This window comes from Oncorhynchus masou, chromosome 32 (genome assembly GCF_036934945.1).
Source record: "Oncorhynchus masou masou isolate Uvic2021 chromosome 32, UVic_Omas_1.1, whole genome shotgun sequence".
NCBI classification, from domain to species: domain Eukaryota; kingdom Metazoa; phylum Chordata; class Actinopteri; order Salmoniformes; family Salmonidae; genus Oncorhynchus; species Oncorhynchus masou.
This window is the reverse complement of record NC_088243.1, coordinates 13,163,681-13,185,950: the sequence shown is the minus strand read 5'-3', so window position 1 is coordinate 13,185,950 and position 22,270 is coordinate 13,163,681. Positions and strand designations below refer to the sequence as shown.

Below are 22,270 nucleotides of genomic sequence, written 5' to 3'. Positions count from 1 at the left end.
ATGTAAGATAATTATTATTATTATTTAACTAGGCAAGTCAGTTAATAACAAATTCTTATTTACATTGACAGCCTACCCCGGCCAAACCCAGCGAAGCTGGTCCAATTGTGTGCTGCCCTATGGGACTCCCAATCAGGGCCGGATAAGGAAAGCCTGGATTCAAACCAGAGACTGTAGTGACACCTCTTGCACTGAGATGCAGTGCCTTAGACCGCTGCATCACTTGGGAGCCCATCTTTATTCTGCATGATATATTTCTGCCTGAGTGTTCCACAACATTGTGCCCTGCTGAACGCAGCCTTGGCCAGGAGGATGTCTTCAATCATCTATAGAAATGATGGAACCTCTTTGATCATTTATCAGCTAAAGGTTCCCTGTAATTCAGGTGGAACCGGTAGGAGGGTCAGATAATATTTCAAGAGCTAATTACAAAGAAGTCAGTCAGCTGATATCCCTTCCCTCCTGTCCTCTCTCTCTACCCCCTCTCCCCCTCTCCCCTCTCCCCTCCCTTCCCCTCCCTTCCCTCCCTTCCCCTCCTCTCACGTCTGTAGCCATGAAGTGCTTTAAAAAGATGGGCATGGCTCACATTAAAACCATCATGCCAGAAACCCTAGACCCACTCCAATTTGCGTACCACCCCAACAGATCCATAGATGATGCAATCTCTATTGCACTTCACATTGCCCTTTCTCACCTGGACAAAAGGAACACCTATATGAGAATGCTATTCATTGACTACAGCTCAGCGTTCAACACTATAGTGCCCTCAAAGCTCATCACTAAGCTAAGGACACTGGGACTAAACAACTGCCTCTGCAACTGGATCCTGGACTTCCTGACAGGCCTCCCCAGGTGGTAAGTGTAGGCAACAACATCTGATCCTCAACACTGGGGCCCCCCTGGTGCGTGCTTAGTCCCCTCCTGTATCAAATCAAATCAAATTGTATTGGTCACATACACATGGTTAGCAGATGTTAATGCGAGTGTAGCAAAATGCTTGTGCTTGTGCTTCTAGTACTCCGTTCACCCACAACTGCGTGGCCAAGCACGACTCCCACACCATCATTACGTTTGCTGACGACACAACAGTGGTAGAGCTGATCACTGACAAGGATGAGACAGTCTATAGGAAGGAGGTCAGAGACCTGGCAGTGTGGTGCCAGGACCATAACCTCTCCCTCAATGTGAGCAAGACAAATGAGCTAATCGTAGACTATAGAAAAAGGAGAGCCAAACAGAAGTGGAGCGGATCGAGAGTTTCAAGTTCCTTGGTGTCCACACCATCAACAAACTATCATGATCCAAAACATATGAACAACGTTATGAAAAGGGCCCGACAACACCTTTTCCCCCTCAGGAGACTGAAAAGATTTGGCATGGGTCCCCAGACCCTCAAAAGGTTCTACAGCTGCACCATCGAGAGCATCCTGACTGGTTGCATCACTGCCTGTGTTGGCAACTGCAACCGCAAGGCACTACAGAGGGTAATGTGAACGGCCCAGTACATCACTGGGGCCAAGCTTCCTGCCATCCAGGACCTCTATACTAGGCTGTGTCAGAGGAATGCCCTAAAAATTGTCAAAGAATCCAGTCACCCAAGTCATAGACTGTTCTCTCTGCTACCACAAGGCAAGCGATACCGGAGCTCCAAGTCTTGAACCAAAAGGCTCCTTAGCAGTTTCTACCCCCAAGCCATAAGACTGCTGAACAATTAATCAAATGGCCACCGGACTATTTAGATTGACCCCCCCTTCCCCTTGTTTTTACACTGCTGCTACTCGCTGTTTATTATCTAGTCACTTTACAAATGACCTGGACTAACCTGTACCCCCGCACATTGACTCGGTACCGGTACCCCCGCACATTGACTCGGTACCTGTACCCCCGCACATTGACTCGGTACCGGTACCCCCGCACATTGACTCGGTACCTGTACCCCCGCACATTGACTCGGTACCGGTACCCCCGCACATTGACTCGGTACCGGTACCCCGCACATTGACTCGGTACCGGTACCCCCGCACATTGACTCGGTACCGGTACCCCGCACATTGACTCGGTACCGGTACCCCCGCACATTGACTCGGTACCGGTACCCCCGCACATTGACTCGGTACCGGTACCCCCGCACATTGACTCGGTACCGGTACCCCCGCACATTGACTCGGTACCGTACCCCGCACATTGACTCGGTACCGGTACCCCAAGACATTGACTCGGTACCGGTACCCCCGCACATTGACTCGGTACCTGTACCCCGCACATTGACTCGGTACCGGTACCCCCGACATTGACTCGGTACCGGTACCCCGCACATTGGCTCGGTACCGGTACCCCCGCACATTGGCTCGGTACCGGTACCCCCGCACATTGGCTCGGTACCGGTACCCCGCACATTGGCTCGGTACCGGTACCCCGCACATTGGCTCGGTACCGGTACCCCCGCACATTGACTCGGTACCGGTACCCCCGCACATTGACTCGGTACCGGTACCCCCGCACATTGACTCGGTACCGGTACCCCCGCACATTGACTCGGTACCGGTACCCCATTTATAAAGCCTCGTTATTGTTATGTACATTTCTTGTTACTTTTTGATTGATTTGATTTTTTGAATATTTTATTGACTCTATTTCTTGAACTGCATTGTTGGTTAAAGGCTTGTAAGTCAGCATTTCATGGTGAGGTCTACACCTGTTGTATTCGGCGCATGTGACAAATAAAAATGATTTAATATCAGACGCTGTTTAGGCAATAGTGTGTGTGTGTGTGTGTGTGTGTGTGTGTGTGTGTTGAAGTGCAGGCAGGCCCTGATGTGTTAACAATACATTGAATGGTGAGGCACTCTCTCCAGTCTAAAAATATATATAAAGTTATTATGATACGTTTATTATCAAGTTTAAAAAATGATGGTCGTGTTCTGCTCAAAACAACTTCATATTCCCTCACATGGCTTTTCCTGTTTGATTTTCTATCAGCGTTGAGTCACTGCAGTGTTCAGTATGTTACAGCTTACAGTGGACATGGGAGGGGGTTGTATTGAAAGATCAGCACCTGCACACTAAGGAAGGAAATGGAACATTGAAGCTGGGTGTGGCCTTGTGAGCAGAGTACAGTGTCTTCAGAAAGTAGTTACACCCCTTGACTTTTTCCTCATTTTGTTGTGTTGCCGCTGGCATTTAAAATGGTTTAAATGTATTTATTTTTGGGTCACGGGCCTACGCTGGCCATAATGTCAAGGTGGAATTAGGTTTTTAGACATTTTTAAATTAGTTAAAAATGAAAAGCTGAAATGTCTTGAGTCAAAAACTATGCAACCCCTTTGTTATGGCAAGTCTAAATCAAATCAATTCAAATCAAATGTTATTAGTCACATGCGCCGAATACAACAGGTGTAGTAGACCTCACAGTGAAATGCTGAATACAACAGGTGTAGTAGACCTTACTGTGAAATGCTGAATACAACAGGTGTAGTAGACCTCACAGTGAAATGCTGAATACAACAGGTGTAGTAGACCTCACAGTGAAATGCTGAATACAACAGGTGTAGTAGACCTTACAGTGAAATGCTGAATACAACAGGTGTAGACCTTACAGTGAAATGCTGAATACAACAGGTGTAGTAGACCTTACAGTGAAATGCTGAATACAACAGGTGTAGACCTTACAGTGAAATGCTGAATACAACAGGTGTAGTAGACCTTACAGTGAAACGCTGAATACAACAGGTGTAGTAGACCTTACAGTGAAATGCTGAATACAACAGGTGTAGTAGACCTTACTGTGAAATGCTGAATACAACAGGTGTAGTAGACCTTACAGTGAAATGCTGAATACAACAGGTGTAGTAGACCTTACAGTGAAATGCTGAATACAACAGGTGTAGTAGACCTTACAGTGAAATGCTGAATACAACAGGTGTAGTAGACCTTACAGTGAAATGCTGAATACAACAGGTGTAGTAGACCTTACAGTGAAACGTTGAATACAACAGGTGTAGTAGACCTCACAGTGAAATGCTGAATACAACAGGTGTAGTAGACCTTACAGTGAAATGCTGAATACAACAGGTGTAGTAGACCTTACAGTGAAATGCTGAATACAACAGGTGTAGTAGACCTTACAGTGAAATGCTGAATACAACAGGTGTAGTAGACCTTACAGTGAAATGCTGAATACAACAGGTGTAGTAGACCTTACAGTGAAACGTTGAATACAACAGGTGTAGTAGACCTTACAGTGAAATGCTGAATACAACAGGTGTAGTAGACCTTACAGTGAAACGCTGAATACAACAGGTGTAGTAGACCTTACAGTGAAATGCTGAATACAACAGGTGTAGTAGACCTTACAGTGAAATGCTGAATACAACAGGTGTAGTAGACCTTACAGTGAAATGCTGAATACAACAGGTGTAGACCTTACTGTGAAATGCTGAATACAACAGGTGTAGTAGACCTTACAGTGAAATGCTGAATACAACAGGTGTAGTAGACCTTACAGTGAAATGCTGAATACAACAGGTGTAGTAGACCTTACAGTGAAATGCTGAATACAACAGCTGTAGTAGACCTTACAGTGAAACGCTGAATACAACTGTTGTCGTAGACCTTACAGTGAAATGCTGAATACAACAGGTGTAGTAGACCTTACAGTGAAATACTGAATACAACAGGTGTAGTAGACCTTACAGTGAAATGCTGAATACAACAGGTGTAGTAGACCTTACAGTGAAATGCTGAATATAACAGGTGTAGTAGACCTTACAGTGAAATGCTGAATACAACAGGTGTAGTAGACCTTACAGTGAAATGCTGAATACAACAGGTGTAGTAGACCTTACAGTGAAATGCTGAATACAACAGGTGTAGTAGACCTTACAGTGAAATGCTGAATACAACAGGTGTAGACCTTACTGTGAAATGCTGAATACAACAGGTGTAGTAGACCTTACAGTGAAATGCTGAATACAACAGCTGTAGTAGACCTTACAGTGAAACGCTGAATACAACAGGTGTAGTAGACCTTACAGTGAAATGCTGAATACAACAGGTGTAGACCTTACAGTGAAATGCTGAATACAACAGGTGTAGTAGACCTTACAGTGAAATGCTGAATATAACAGGTGTAGTAGACCTTACAGTGAAATGCTGAATACAACAGGTGTAGTAGACCTTACAGTGAAATGCTGAATACAACAGGTGTAGTAGACCTTACAGTGAAATGCTGAATACAATAGGTGTAGTAGACCTTACAGTGAAATGCTGAATACAACAGGTGTAGTAGACCTTACAGTGAAATGCTGAATATAACAGGTGTAGTAGACCTTACAGTGAAATGCTGAATACAACAGGTGTAGTAGACCTTACAGTGAAACGCTGAATACAACAGGTGTAGTAGACCTTACAGTGAAACGCTGAATACAGCAGGTGTCGTAGACCTTACAGTGAAATGCTGAATACAACAGGTGTAGTATACCTTACAGTGAAATGCTGAATACAACAGGTGTAGTAGACCTTACAGTGAAATGCTGAATACAACAGGTGTAGTAGACCTTACAGTGAAATGCTGAATACAACAGGTGTAGACCTTACAGTGAAATGATTACATATGAGCCCCTAACCAACAATGCAGTTTTACAAAAAATAAGGATCAGAAAAAGAGATAAAAGTAACAAGTAATTAAAGAGCAGCAGTAAAATAATAATAGCGAGACTATATACAAGGGGTACCAGTACAGAGTCAATGTGGAGACTATATACTGGGGGGTACCAGTACAGAGTCAATGTGGAGACTATATACAGGGGGTACCAGTACAGAGTCAATGTGGAGACTATATACAGGGGGGGTACCAGTACAGAGTCAATGTGGAGACTATATACAGGGGGGTACCAGTACAGAGTCAATGTGGAGACTATATACAGGGGGTACCAGTACAGAGTCAATGTGGAGACTATATACAGGGGGTACCAGTACAGAGTCAATGTGGAGACTATATACAGGGGGTACCAGTACAGAGTCAATGTGGAGACTATATACAGGGGGTACCAGTACAGAGTCAATGTGGAGACTATATACAGGGGGTACCAGTACAGAGTCAATGTGGAGACTATATACAGGGGGGTACCAGTACAGAGTCAATGTGGAGACTATATACAGGGGGTACCAGTACAGAGTCAATGTGGAGACTATATACAGGGGGGTACCAGTACAGAGTCAATGTGGAGACTATATACAGGGGGGTACCAGTACAGAGTCAATGTGGAGACTATATACAGGGGGGTACCAGTACAGAGTCAATGTGTGTGTGTGTGTGTGTGGGGGTGGAGGGGGGGGTGGTGTAACGGCAGATTTCCTCTTCGGCCGAAGAGGAGTAAGGATCGGACCAAGATGCAGCGTGGTAAGTGTTCATGACGATTTTTTAAAAACGAACTGAACACTGAAATACAAAACAATAAACGATGTGATGAAAACGAAAACCGAAACAGTACCGTGTGGCGACAAACACTCACACGGAAACAAACACCCACAAACCAACATTGAAACCCAGGCTACCTAAGTATGATTCTCAATCAGAGAAAACTAACAACACCTGCCTCTGATTGAGAACCATACTAGGCTGAACACAAAACCGAACATAGAAAAACGAACATAGACTGCCCACCCCAACTCACGCCCTGACCATGCTAAATAAAGACAAAACAAAGGAAATAAAGGTGAGAACGTGACAGCGGGACCGGTTAGTTGAGGAAGTATGTACATGTAGGTAGAGTTATTTAAGTGACTATGCATAGATGACAACAGAGAGTAGCAGTGAGTAGCAGTGGTATAAAGAGGGGGAGAGGGGGGGCAATGCAAATAGTCTGGGTGGCCATTTAACCAGATGTTTAGGAGTCTTATGGCTTGTGGGTAGAAGCTGTTTAGAAGTCTCTTGGTCCTAGACTTGGCGCTCCAGGACCTTTCCAGGACCTCTGTAGTGCCTCGGAGGCCGAGCAGCATACCAGGCTCTCACTGGTGCAGCTGTATAATTTTGAGGATCTGAGGACCCATGCCAAATCTTTTCAGTCTCCTGAGGGGGAATAGGTTTTGACGTGCCGTCTTCAGGACTGTCTTGGTGTGCTTGGACCATTTTAGTTTGTTGATGATGTGGACACCAAGGAACTTGAAGCTCTCAACCTGCTCCCCCGCGCCGTCGATGAGAATGGGGGCGTGCTCAGTCCTCTTTTCCTGTCTTCCACAAATCATCTCCTTTGTCTTGACCACATTGAGGGAGAGGATGTCGTTCTGGCACCACACGGCCAGGTCTCTGACCTCCTCCCTATAGCCTATCACCGTTGTGTCATCGGCAAATTTAATGATGGTGTGGGAGTCGTGCCTGGCCGTGCAGTCATGAGTGAACAGGGAGTACAGTAGGGGACTGAGCACGCACCTCCCCAGTGTTGAGGATCAGTGTAGCAGATGTGTTGTTACCTACACTTACAACCTGGGGGCGACCTGTCAGGAAGTCCAGGATCCAGTTGCAGAGGGAGGTGTTTAGTCCCAGGGTCCTTAGCTTATTGGTGAGCTTCGAGGGCACTATGGTGTTGAACGCTGAGCTGTAGTCAATGAATAGCTTTCTCACATAGGTGTTCCTTTTGACCAGGTGAGAAAGGGCAGTGTGGATTGCAATAGAGACTGCATCATCTGTGGATCTGTTTGGGTGGTACGCAAATTGGAGTGGGTCTAGGGTTTCTGGGGTGATAGTGTTGATGTGAGCCATGACCAGCCTTTCAAAACACTTCATGGCTACAGACCTGTTTAAAGGTCTTACTCACATCGGCTGCGGATAGCGTGATCACATTATCGCCCAGAACAGCTGGTGCTCTCGTGCATGTTTCAGTGTTATTTGCCTCAAAGCGAGCATAGAAGAGGTTTCGCTCGTCTGGAAGGCTCGTGTCACTAGGCAGCTCTCGGCTGTGCTTCCCTTTGTAGTCTGTAATGGTTTGCAGGCCCTGTCACATCCGACGAGGGTCAGAGCCGGTGTAGTACGATTCGATCTTAGCCCTGTATTGACGCTTTGCCTGTTTAATGGTTCGTCAGAGGGCATAGCGGGATTGTTTATAAGCTTCCGGGTTAGAGTCCCGCTCCTTGAAAGCGGAAGCTCTAGCCTTTAGCTCAGTGCAGATGCTGCCTGTAATCCATGGCTTCTGGTTGGGGTATGTACATAGTATGGTCAATGTTGGGATGACATCTTTGATACACTTATTGATGAAGCCAATGACTGATGTGATGTACTCCTCAATGCCATCGGAGGAATCCCGGAACATATTCCAGTCTGTGCTGCAAAACAGTCCTGTAGCTTAGCATCAGCTTCATCTGACCACTTTTTATTGACCTAGTCACTGGTGCTTCCTGCTTTCATTTTTGCTTGTAAGCAGGAATCAGGAGAATATAATTATGGTCAGATTTGCCAAATGGAGGGCGAAGGAGAGCTTTGTATTGTTCTCTGTGTATGGAGTACAGGTGGTCCAGAGTTCTTTTTCCTCTGGTTGCACATTTAACATGCTGATAAAAATTCTGGAGTAAAAATGTGCTTAACAAGTCACATAATAAGTTCTATGGACTCACTCAGTGTGCCATAACAGTGTTTGACATGCATTTTTAATGACTACTTTATCTCTGTACCCCACACATACAATTATCTGTAAGGTCCCTCAGTCGAGCAATGAATTTCAAACACAGATTCAACCACAAAGACCAGTGAGGTTTTCCAATGCCTTCCTAAGAAGGGCACCTATTAGTAGATGGGTAAACATTTTAAAAAGCAGAAATTGAATATCCCTTTGAGCATGGTGAAGTTATTAATTACACCTTGGATGGTGTATCAATATACTATACCCAGTCTCTACAAAGTTACAGGAATCATTTAGTTGCCAGAGAGGAAGGAAACCGCTCAGGGGTTTCACCACGAGGCCGATGGGGACTTTAAAACAGTTACAGAGTTGAATGGCTGTGATAGGAGGAAACTGAGGATGGATCAACAACATTGTAGATACTCCACAAAACTAACCTAAATGACAGAGTGAAAAGAAGGAGGCCTGTACAGAATAAAGATATTACAAAACTTGCATCCTGTTTGCAACAAGGCATTAAAGTAATACTGCATAAAATGTGACAAAATAAATTTACTTTTTGTCCTAAATACAATGTGTTATCTTTGGGGAAAATCCAACACATCACTGAGTACCACTCTCCAAATTTTCAAGCACAGGGCTTGCGCCGTCATGATATGGGTATACTTGTAATCGTTAAGGAAGTGGGAGTTTTTCAGGATAAAAAATAAACGTAGCTAAGCACAGGCAAAACCTGGTTCAGTCTGCTTTCCACCAGACACTGGGAGATTAATTCACCATTCAGCAGGACAATAACCCAAAACACAAGGTGAAATCTACACAGGGAATGTTCCTGAGTGGCCTAATTACAGTTTTGAATTAAATCAGCTTGAAATAAGATTTAAAAATGGTTCTCTAGCAATGGTCAACAAACAATTTAGCAGATCTTGAAGAATTTTGAAAATAATAATGGGCAAATATTGTACAATCCAGGCGCGCAAGTTCTTAGAGACTTACCCAGAAAGACTCGCTGCCAAAGAGAGAGAGAGAGAGAGAGAGAGAGAGAGAGAGAGAGAGAGAGAGAGAGAGAGAGAATATATACATACAACTGTAATCGCTGCCAAAGGTAATTCTAACAGGTGTGAATACTGAAGTAAATTAGATATTTCTGTATTTCATTTTCAATAAATTTCTAAAAACATGTTTTCACTTTGTCATTATGGGGTATTGTGTGTAATGGGTGAGGAGAAAATATATTTAATCCATTTTAAATTCAGGCTGTAACACAACAAAATGTGGAATAAGTCAAGGGGTATGAATACTTTCTGAAGGCACAGTAAGTTTCAACATGTTTTTAATAACTGATATATACCTTTGGCAGCGATTACAGTTGTATGCATATATTTTTTAATTCAATTCAATTATTTAGAATATAGCCTATAGTGAACAAACCTATAACTATCATGAAGGATTAGGCTAGTGCACAAAAACGTTTCTGACATGATTTCCTGACTTAGATCTTAGATGCACACGGACTCAACTCTCTCTCTCTCTCTCTCTCTCTCTCTCTCTGTCTCTCTCTCTCTCTGTCTGTCTCTGTCTCTCTGTCTCTCTCTCTCTCTCTCTCTCTCTCTCTCTCTCTCTCTCTCTGTCTCTCTCTCTCTCTCTCTCTCTCTCTCTCTCTCTGTCTCTCTCTCTGTCTCTCTCTCTCTCTCTCTCTGTCTCTCTCTGTCTCTGTCTCTCTCTCTCTCTCTCTCTATCCCTCTCTCTCTATATATATATATTTATATATCACACACGCACGCACGCACGCACGCACGCACGCACGCACGCACACACACACACACACACACACACACACACACACACACACACACACACACACACACACACACACACACACACACACACACACACACATACACACACACATACACACATACACACACACACACACAGTCAAAGCCTCACCCTCTATTCAGTTCCGCGGAGCTCAACTATTTCCTGAGCGGTATAAATACTAAGGCGCGCAAACATCTGCATTTCACAACGAGGCGTGGTTTAGAACGGACAGGTGGGCTGTTGCTGCTGTATAACTGCTGTGAGCATTAATTCAACTAGGATACTTCTTTCTATCCCGGAGACCAACACATCACCATGCCGAAGTGCCCAAAATGCACAAAGGAAGTTTACTTCGGTAAGACATATTTATTGTGTCGATCCAATGTATTATTCATTATTTTTGCTAAACAGGGGTGCACTTATTTTATTCAACATACCTGCTTGGAGTTATCGTACCATATTTCACATTTGACGAAACCTGCAGACAGTTCAATACAGTTTAGTTAACCAACGTGTCTGTAGCTGTAAAAAAAAAAGCTCTTGAGAGATTGTGAGAGAGGAGCAATGCTTCGCTTGAGCAATTTCCTGTTAGAAATTATATATAGAATGAACATGTCTGTGACTGCAGAATATTTTTGGCATGCAAACTTTTAGTAACTCGTTAGTAACAATTTTAGTAATACTAGCTGACTAATTTGTTATTGACTGCAATGTTTATTTGCCCTTCCCAAAAGCGGAAGACATAATTCTACAAAAATCTGATGCAGTGAATTTAATGGGAGTCTTTGCCCCCTCACCTCTGGAGATTTTCCAACAGTGATAACATCCTGACAACAGACTAGCTGTGGTAGTGCAGGTCCTGCTGAGTCAGTGACTTAGCATACGGTGCATGAGGGAGAGGGGATAAAATAACACAGGGATAAAAGGCTACAGCGCAATAAGACATCACAACACAATATCTCTCTCAGATTGTAGTGGAATAGAAAATCACTAGTTATATATCAGGTTTGAAATGGGAAATTCATACATGTTCAAGTTGGCAGTAACCATCTGTTTGACTTGGAGCCTAACCATCTTATCCCTCAACAATTGATATAGTGAGGAAGTGTACTGACAAGCACAACACTGTGAGGGAGATGACATCTCAGATGAGCACGGTGTAAACTTATATTATTATGAGCAAGGCTGAATCCCAAGAACCTTGGTCTCCCTCTGTCTGGAGGTTCATGGAGGGAGGAGCTGATTGGACGGACAGGCCATGTTATGTGTCTTGATCCATTTAGCACATTTCCTTCACTTCAGTAGCTTAACAGAGTCAGTCTGTCATCGCTGGAGACACACACAGCCATGATACATAGCACAAAGGCTCTTTCTCTCTCTGTCTCTCTCTCGACAGTAAGGTTGGCCTGTCAGTCAGATGAATTGACTCTGCTGGCTGGGGAGCATACCCCACCCCCCCCCTCTCTCTCTCTGCCTCTCTCAATTCAATTCATGGTGCTTTATTGTCATGGGAAACATATGTTAACATTGCCAAAGCAAGTGAAGGAGATAATAAACAAAAGTTAAATAAACAATTAAAATGTACAGTAAACATTAAACTCACAGAAGTTCCAAAATAATAAAGATATTTCCAATGTCATATTATGCCTATATACAGTGTTGTAACAATGTGCAAATGGTTAAAGTACAAAAGGGAAAATAAATAAACATGGGTTGTATTTACGGTGTTCGTTCTTTTCTTGTGGCAACAGGTCACAAATCTTGCTGCTGTGATGGCACATGGTGGTATTTCACCCAGTAGATAGTTAGATAGATAGATAGATAGATAGATAGATAGATAGATAGATAGATAGATAGATAGATAGATAGATAGATAGATAGATAGATAGATAGATAGATAGATAGATAGATAGATAGATAGATAGATAGATAGATAGATAGATAGATAGATAGATAGATAGATAGGGAGGGAAATACGTGTCTCTAATATGGTCAAACATTGGCAGGAGGTTAGGAAGTGCAGCTCAGTTTCCACCAAATGTTGTTTTCTCGTGATTCGGTTGGTTTGTGTTTGTGTGGTCTGTTTGTGAACAGAGTCTCTCTACCCACCTCATACCCCCCCCCTCTCTCTCTCTACAGTAAGGTTGGCCTGTCAGTCAGAGGAATTGACCCTGCTGGCTGGGGAGCCATACCTTCCTTCTGCAGATTAACTTTTCGTTTTATTAAATGAAAAAACAGTTCTGCGTCTCTCCGCAGCTCTTGAATAAAATGTCTCAGGGAAAAAGGGCATTGAAGCTGAGCTTTGTTGTTTTAGCTTGTAAGGTGTTATCAGTTTTCTCTTTCATAAATCTATAAAATAGTTGTTTTCAGAAAGTATCTGTCATTGCTCAAGGGAGCAGCTATACTATCTTACATTATAGTAGACACTCTCATCGAGAGCAACTTAAAGTATCAATTAGGATTAAATGCTTTGCTCAAGGGAGCAGCTATACTATCTTACATTATAGTAGACACTCTCATCGAGAGCAACTTAATGTATCAACTTGGATTAAATGGTTTGCTCAAGGGCACATCGGCACATTTTTCACCTAGTTGGCTTGGGGATTTGAACCAGCAAACTTTCAAAGCCCAACAATCGTAACCACTAGTCAACCTGACGCTACTGCTACTCTCTGATCATCATATATGCATAGTCACTTTAACCATATCTACATGTACATACTACCTCAATCAGCCTGACTAACCGGTGTCTGTATGTAGCCTCACTACTTTTATAGCCTCGCTACTGTATATAGCCTGTCTTTTTACTGTTGTTTTATGTCTTTACTTACCTATTGTTCACCTAATACCTTTTTTTGCACTATTGGTTATAGCCTGTAAGTAAGCATTTCACTGTTGTATTCGGCGCACGTGACAAATACACTTTGATTTGATTTGACACCCTATCTAGTTTGGGAATGCTTATGCAGAAACTCCATCTTCACGTAATAAGCTGTTCACAACCTGTTCCACTGTAGGCCTGTTTTCCTACCTGACGAGCCCTATTTCCTGTTCTATACATATCATTTATCTCCCCATCTCCTCTCTTTCTAAACTGTCTTTTGCCTTGGTTGATCTTCTCTCTACCCACCTCATAGCTCCCCCAGCTCCCTGCCTCTTTCTCTACCCACCCCATCTCGACTCCATCTTGACTCTACAGAACCCCCAGCTCCCTGCCTCTTTCTCTACCCACCCCATCTTGACTCCATCTTGACTCTACAGAGCCCCCAGCTCCCTGCCTCTTTCTCTACCCACCCCATCTCGACTCCATCTTGACTCTACAGAACCCCCAGCTCCCTGCCTCTTTCTCTACCCACCCCATCTCGACTCTCCAGAGCCCCCAGCTCCCTGCCTCTTTCTCTACCCACCCCATCTTGACTCTACAGAGCCCCCAGCTCCCTGCCTCTTTCTCTACCCACCCCATCTTGACTCTACAGAGCCCCCAGCTCCCTGCCTCTTTCTCTACCCACCCCATCTCGACTCTCCAGAGCTCTCACCTCCCTGCCTCTCTCTCCCCACCCCATCTCGACTCTCCAGAGCTCTCACCTCCCTGCCTCTCTCTCTCAGGGGTGGCTGAGCTGTCAGATGGAAGCAATCGTTCTACTGATACTTATTAAGTCAATGACTGATGGAGGAAAAGTACTGTCTGCTTCCAGAGAGAGGAGAACGGGAAACAATCAAACTTACCCCCCTCCCTGTAACGACAGAGAGACAGCTAGACAGAGATAGACAGAGGCAAGGAAGGGCACCAACCGTCACAGTGTGCAGAGATTTATCCAGGAACCATCTTAACTACGTGTTCCCTCAATACATTATCTTCATGGACCATTTAGATTCAGATCTGAGCCAGGGTTATTCAGGGTAGTTGGAGTGGTGTAAGAAGGGTTATTCAGGGTAGTTGGAGTGGTGAAAGAAGTGTTACTCAGGGTAGTTGGAGTGGTGTAAGAAAGGTTATTCAGGGTAGTTGGAGTGGTGTAAGAAGGGTTATTCATGGTAGTTGGAGTGGTGTAAGAAGTGTCACTCAGGGTAGTTGGAGTGGTGTAAGAAGAGTTTTTCAGGGTAGTTGGAGTGGTGTAAGAAGTGTTACTCAGGGTAGTTGGATGGTGTAGGAAGTGTTACTCAGGGTAGTTGGAGTGGTGTAAGAAAGGTTATTCAGGGTAGTTGGAGTGGTGTAAGAAGGGTTATTCATGGTAGTTGGAGTGGTGTAAGAAGTGTCACTCAGGGTAGTTGGAGTGGTGTAAGAAGAGTTTTTCAGGGTAGTTGGAGTGGTGTAAGAAGTGTTACTCAGGGTAGTTGGATGGTGTAAGAAGGGTTATTCAGGGTAGTTGGAGTGGTGTAAGAAAGGTTATTCAGGGTAGTTGGATGGTGTAAGAAGGGTTATTCAGGGTAGTTGGAGTGGTGTAAGAAGGGTTTTTCAGGGTAGTTGAAGTGGTGAAAGAAGTGTTACTCAGGGTAGTTGGAGTGGTGTAAGAAAGGTTATTCAGGGTAGTTGGAGTGGTGTAAGAAGGGTTATTCATGGTAGTTGGAGTGGTGTAAGAAGTGTCACTCAGGGTAGTTGGAGTGGTGTAAGAAGAGTTTTTCAGGGTAGTTGGAGTGGTGTAAGAAGTGTTACTCAGGGTAGTTGGATGGTGTAGGAAGTGTTACTCAGGGTAGTTGGAGTGGTGTAAGAAAGGTTATTCAGGGTAGTTGGAGTGGTGTAAGAAGGGTTATTCATGGTAGTTGGAGTGGTGTAAGAAGTGTCACTCAGGGTAGTTGGAGTGGTGTAAGAAGAGTTTTTCAGGGTAGTTGGAGTGGTGTAAGAAGTGTTACTCAGGGTAGTTGGATGGTGTAAGAAGGGTTATTCAGGGTAGTTGGAGTGGTGTAAGAAAGGTTATTCAGGGTAGTTGGATGGTGTAAGAAGGGTTATTCAGGGTAGTTGGAGTGGTGTAAGAAGGGTTTTTCAGGGTAGTTGAAGTGGTGAAAGAAGTGTTACTCAGGGTAGTTGGAGTGGTGTAAGAAAGGTTATTCAGGGTAGTTGGAGTGGTGTAAGAAGGGTTATTCATGGTAGTTGGAGTGGTGTAAGAAGTGTCACTCAGGGTAGTTGGAGTGGTGTAAGAAGAGTTTTTCAGGGTAGTTGGAGTGGTGTAAGAAGTGTTACTCAGGGTAGTTGGATGGTGTAAGAAGGGTTATTCAGGGTAGTTGGAGTGGTGTAAGAAAGGTTATTCAGGGTAGTTGGATGGTGTAAGAAGGGTTATTCAGGGTAGTTGGAGTGGTGTAAGAAGGGTTTTTCAGGGTAGTTGGAGTGGTGTAAGAAGTGTTACTCAGGGTAGTTGGAGTGGTGTAAGAAAGGTTATTCAGGGTAGTTGGAGTGGTGTAAGAAGTGTCACTCAGGGTAGTTGGAGTGGTGTAAGAATGGTTTTTCAGGGTAGTTGGAGTGGTGTAAGAAAGGTTATTCAGGGTAGTTGGAGTGGTGTAAGAAGTGTCACTCAGGGTAGTTGGAGTGGTGTAAGAAGAGTTTTTCAGGGTAGTTGGAGTGGTGTAAGAAAGGTTATTCAGGGTAGTTGGAGTGGTGTAAGAAGTGTTAGGGTAGTTGGAGTGGTGTAAGAAAGGTTATTCAGGGTAGTTGGAGTGGTGTAAGAAGTGTTACTCAGGGTAGTTGGAGTGGTGTAAGAAGTGTCACTCAGGGTAGTTGGAGTGGTGTAAGAAGTGTTACTCAGGGTAGTTGGAGTGGTGTAAGTAGGGTTATTCATGGTAGTTGGTCTTACTCACACACACCCCCATTACAGTAACCACACCCCAATTACAGTAAACACACCCTAATTACAGTAAACACACCCCAGTAAGAGTAGACACATCCCAATTAGAGTAGACACACCCCCATTACAGTAGACACCCCCCCCCATTACAGTAGACACACCCCAATCACATTAGACACACCCCAATTACAGTAGACACACCCAAATGGCAGTAGACACACCCCAATCACATTAGACACACCCCAATTACAGTAGACACCCCCCCCCCCCATTACAGTAGACACACCCCAATCACATTAGACACACCCCAATTACAGTAGACACACCCAAATGGCAGTAGACACACCCCAATCACATTAGACACACCCCAATTACAGTAGACACACCCCAATCACATTAGACACACCCCAATTACAGTAGACACACCCAAATGACAGTAGACACACCCCATGACAGTAGACACACCCCAGTAAGAGTAGGCACACCCCAATTACAGTAGACACACCCCAATCACATTAGACACACCCAAATTACAGTAGACACACCCAAATGACAGTAGACACACCCCAATCACATTAGACACACCCCAATTACAGTAGACACACCCAAATGACAGTAGACACACCCCATGACAGTAGACACACCCCAGTAAGAGTAGACACACCCCCATTACAGTAGACACCCCCCCATTACATTAGACACACCCCAATGACAGTAGACACACCCCAATTACAGTAGACACACCCAAATGACAGTAGACACACCCCAATGACAGTAGACACACCCCAATGACAGTAGACACACCCCAATTACAGTAGACACACCCCAATGACAGTAGACACACCCCAATTACAGTAGACACACCCCAATGACAGTAGACACCCCATGACATTGACATCAAGGAGACGGAAGGATCTGTGTCTGTATATAAACCTCATTCACACACCCACCTACAGACAGACAGATGGACAACAGCTCTGAATGCCTGAGGAATGGCCATTCATAACCAGTGGTGACAACAGACGTGAAGGAATGTTGTTCGATGAATCACAATAGACCTTATTCACGTGTCGGCCATGATTGCTCCAGAGTAGGAATGAAAACCCCTGTGTGAATAAGGTCAATTACTGTAACCCAACAGCGTTGCCTCTGTTACCCTCTGACACTGTAAGTCAACCTAGAGCAGTTGAGACACAGCAGCACCATTATATTCTGTCCCAGGGTAGTGGAGAGGGACATCCTTTCTCTGTCTCCTCATCTTGTTAGTGGAAGTACAGTAATTACCAGAGGTGGGACCAAGTCATTGTTTTACAAGTCACAAGTAAGTCTCAAGTCTTAGCACTCAATGTCCCAAGTCAAGTCCCAAGTCAAGACCGTCAAGTATCAAGTCAAGTCTCAAGTCAAGTCTCAAATCCTGAACTTTGAGTTTTGTGTCCTAAGCAATGTGTTCTTCACCAAATGTAATACCATTTCATATTTTTAATAAGAGTAATAGTTAGTATATTACATTTACGCAAATCATGAATGCTTTTAAAAATATCGATATATGTATTACTTATTACTTATGTATTACTTATGTATTACTCCAAATAAATGTTATATTTCCATGGAAATGGAAACTATTGATACATAGGCCTACTGTGCATGAACTCAGTAATACAGTATAGGCAAATGCAATTCTACAATATGTAGAGACTTTCAGAATCATTTTCAGCAATTCCAAATATGAAGTAAGAGTTCACATGAGGGATCTGTCATCTATTGGTCAAACACTTCCTTTAAGTCGTGTATTGACTGAGACTTTAGCAGGACACTCCTTCATATCCATACATGGTAGTGATCATGTTATGCTCCAGTGTGTTCTGAATTTTCTTTACTTTATTTATGACCAAAATGTATTAGAATGTCGTTTTGCTTTCAGCACCTCCTGTCCTTATGTTTGAACTTTACAGCATTTGGCTCCCATCAGACACAGCAGATGCTTAGTTGGCCCTCTCTCCCATTGTATCGTGGGATAGGTCTCAGCAGACAGCCCTCCGAGCTTGAACATTTCTGCTCATAAAAACCATAAAACCCATGACTATGGCTTACTCCCCTGTTTAACAACCGTCTCCATGATGGCTGTTTGTTGCAAATCGTTCCTCACAGCTCAGCCCAAAGATAAATACTCTCTTTATCAGGCTTTTATATTTCTAAGGGAGGAGGGGAAATAGGGAGGGAAGGGAGGACATATTCCTCAGGGAGTCTCCACTCTCTCTCTCCTCAGACACGCAGCTAAGCACCACACCCTCCCAATATTCTTGTGACTAAAGTGTTATCTGTGTGCTGGTCTAAACGAGGCCTGTAAACCTTACATCATGGAGCTCACAAGCAGTATCCTCACCAGACTACAGTCTAACATCCAGACAGTATCCTCACCAGACTACAGTCTAACATCCAGACAGTATCCTCACCAGACTACAGTCTAACATCCAGACAGTATCCTCACCAGACTACAGTCTAACATCCAGACAGTATCCTCACCAGACTACAGTCTAACATCCAGACAGTAACCTCACCAGACTACAGTCTAACATCCAGACAGTATCCTCACCAGACTACAGTCTAACATCCAGACAGTATCCTCACCAGACTACAGTCTAACATCCAGACAGTATCCTCACCAGACTACAGTCTAACATCCAGACAGTATCCTCACCAGACTACAGTCTAACATCCAGACAGTATCCTCACCAGACTACAGTCTAACATCCAGACAGTATCCTCACCAGACTACAGTCTAACATCCAGACAGTATCCTCACCAGACTACAGTCTAACATCCAGACAGTATCCTCACCAGACTACAGTCTAACATCCAGACAGTATCGTCACCAGACTACAGTGCCCTTCTCTGGGTGGTGTGGGGAGATGTCATTGTGAGTGGGCCATTGTCCATTAGCTAAATGTGTCCTTTTATCTCTTTGTCTCACAGCGGAGAGAGTGACATCACTGGGGAAGGACTGGCACAGACCCTGTCTGAAGTGTGAGAAGTGTAACAAGACGCTGTCGGCCGGATCACACGCAGAGGTCAGCCGAAACACACACACACACACACACACACACACACACACACACACACACACACACACACACACACACACACACACACACACACACACACACACACACACACACACACACACACACACACACACAGTTAATTATTAGTTGAGAAATATTTTAAGGAAAGAATTAAGGATATTGGGATAATTTATTTATGATATGTGTTCTCTTGTCATAGATCGTATTGGTCATAAACTACAATTAAGCCCACATTCTGGTCCATTAAACTTTCATTATATTGTTTGGCTTTTCATCTGAATACAATCACATGCTGGTATTTTCAGTCAGCCAGACTGGTACTAATACAGCCTGTACACACGCTCTCTCTCTCTCTCTCTCTCTCTCTCTCTCTCTCTCTCTCTCTCTCTCTCTCTCTCTCTCTCTCACACTCTCTCTCTCTCTCTCTCACTCTCTCTCTCTCTCTCTCTCTCTTTCATTCTCTCACTCTCTCTCTGTCTCTCTCACTCTCTCTCTCTCTCTCTCTCTCTCTCTCTCTCTCTCTCTCCCTCTCTCTGTCTCTCTCACTCTCTCTCTCTCCCTCTCTCTGTCTCTCTCCCTCTCTCCCTCTCTCTCTCTCTCTTGCTCTCTCTCTCTCTCTCTCTCTCTCTCTCTCTGTCTCTCTCTCTGTCTCTCTCTCTCTCTCTCTGTCTCTCTGTCTCTCTCTCTCTCTCTCTCTCTCTCTCTCTCTGTCTCTCTGTCTCTCTCTCTCTCTCCCTCTCTCTAGCACGATGGCAAGCCTTACTGTAACAGCCCCTGCTACTCTGCACTGTTTGGGCCTAAAGGTGAGTTCCTATTTACAATGATCCTACAGTAGAGGTGACAGGTGCCTTAACAGTCTATCTTGATGAGGATATCATAATTGAGAGAGATCACAACCCTATTATCGTAAACCATATTACCTAGGGTTGTTATATGTATTTGGTTGAAAGTACATGTCAATGTAAGAAGGTAACAATTGAAATAACAGTTGATATATAAGTTGAGTTCATTGATATGGGAGCCGTGTGTATATATACGTACCCTGATAAAGCTCCACTCTGTAATCCACAAAGAACATTGGGGTCATTAACATCTTATCAATCAATATATTTTATATTTTATCTACTGATAACCTAGAAACTCTCTCCTCAAAATACAGTCACTGTCTCCGAAAAGTGGGCTCGTCGAACCCCTTACATTGACAGATATCCTGAACGTGAGAAATAGTTGGAATGTTCTGTTGGAATTGGAACAGCGGTAGTCATAGCAATGGTCATGTTGGTGGTTCCATGTGGTGGTTCTAGAAGAGCTGCTGTGGAAAGGGGTCAGGGACCACAGGAGTTTCCATTATTGAAACATGAAACATAATCCCAGAATGTTTTGTCGAAGTACAGTATGCAGTCCCCTGACCCAACACTCTCTCTTTCTTTCTTGCTGTCTCTCTCTCACTCACTCTCGCTCTCTCTCTCTGTCTCTTCCCTCTCCCCCTCTCTCTCTTTCTCTCTGTCTCTCTCCCTCTCGCTCTTTCTCTGTCTCTCTCCCACTCTCTCTTTCTCTCTGTCTCTTCCCTCTCCCCCTCTCTCTTTCTCTCTGTCTCTTCCCTCTCCCCTCTCTCTCTTTCTCTCTGTCTCTTCCCTCTCCCCCTCTCTCTCTTTCTCTCTGTCTCTCTCCCTCTCTCTTTCTCTCTGTCTCTCTCCCTCTCTCTCTTTCTCTGTCTTTCTCCCTCTCTCTCTTTCTCTCTGTCTCTCCCTCTCTCTCTGTCTCTCTGTCTCTCTCCCTCTCGCTCTTTCTCTCTCTCTTCCCTCTCCCCCTCTCACTCTTTCTATCTGTCTCTCTTGCTCTCTTTTTCTCTCCCCCAAAGGATTTGGACGTGGGGGAGCTGAAAGCCACACATTCACTAAGTAGACCAACTCAGGTACAGTACAGGCCATTCAGTGTACTCATTCAGTGTACTCATTTAGTGTACTCATTCAAGTATAGACCAACACCGTTCATTTAAGTCACATTCAACTAGATCTCAATGATAATAATAATTTTGTGGTGCTTATATTTGTCCTGTTACACACAAATGTGTTTCTTGCACATCCCAACTCCTCCTGAGACACCTGCAGGGTAAACATATTCCAGCACCACGAGAGAAATTAGGGTTAAGAGCCTTGCTCAAGGGTACAGCGACAGATGTTTCACCTTGTAAGGTTCGGTACTTGAACCAGTGAACTTTTGATTCCTTTCCCAACCTTGAGGCTACCTGCCACACCAGAATCAAAGCAAATATATGGAGAAAAATATACACCTTCACCACCAATCTCAACCTTACAAACGCTACAAACATGAAAGATTGTTGTTTCGTTATACAAAATACAAATCTAACATGTTTTCTCCTTTGTTTACAGGTTCATCCACCACACCAAATGGGTTTCAAGAAGAAGGCAACTCAGCGTTCTATACCATCCTCCATACTATGCTAAACAAAAACAAACAACCAAAAAGGCTCCTTTTTGGAACCAGCGTTTTGTGTTATTTTCTGTCTTTGTGTTGTCTAGAGGACTCAGTCTTAATACACATTTTAATTGGCTATAGTGAGATGTTTACTATAGTCCTGCTCGTGGATCGGAGGGTTATACAATAACCTCTCTGTTCCTGTACATGTTTTTTAAATTCTAATTAAACAGTCTTTTTCAAAATGTTTTTCTCTCTTATTCATTCATTCCTCATTGGCTTACTCAGTTCAGTATTCTTTTTACATTATAGCATGTCTCCTGTCTCATTTAGACGTTTCCTCCTTAATACACTTGATAGATACATACAGAGCAATATGAGAATATTTCTGTGACTTCTACTTGCTACAATCTATGGAAACTTGGACATGTCCACTATGTCCACTATGTCCACTATGTCCACCATGCCCACTATGCCCACTATGCCCACTATGTCCACTATGTCCACTGTGCCCACTATGCCCACTGTGTCCACTGTGCCC

General features: G+C 43.9%; 1 protein-coding gene across 1 annotated transcript; it reads left to right on the top strand.

Annotated features, from left to right (window-relative positions):
- Positions 1 to 10,618: 10,618 nt before the first annotated feature.
- LOC135525605 (cysteine-rich protein 1-like) lies at positions 10,619 to 21,978 on the top strand. The gene is made up of 5 exons (XM_064953324.1): positions 10,619 to 10,788; positions 19,181 to 19,275; positions 20,036 to 20,093; positions 21,152 to 21,205; positions 21,684 to 21,978. Exons 1-4 carry the CDS (start codon positions 10,749 to 10,751, stop codon positions 21,193 to 21,195), a joined length of 237 nt encoding a protein of 78 aa, XP_064809396.1. The 5' UTR covers positions 10,619 to 10,748; the 3' UTR covers positions 21,196 to 21,205; positions 21,684 to 21,978.
- Positions 21,979 to 22,270: the final 292 nt, after the last annotated feature.

Bases quoted from the DNA above. Each gene is read 5' to 3' on its own strand.
- LOC135525605 (XM_064953324.1), top strand. From the start codon at position 10,749: ATGCCGAAGTGCCCAAAATGCACAAAGGAAGTTTACTTCG. The intron at 10,789-19,180 runs GTAAGACATATT...TTTGTCTCACAG, and splicing joins CACAAAGGAAGTTTACTTCG to CGGAGAGAGTGACATCACTG. The intron at 19,276-20,035 runs GTCAGCCGAAAC...CCCTCTCTCTAG, and splicing joins CGGCCGGATCACACGCAGAG to CACGATGGCAAGCCTTACTG.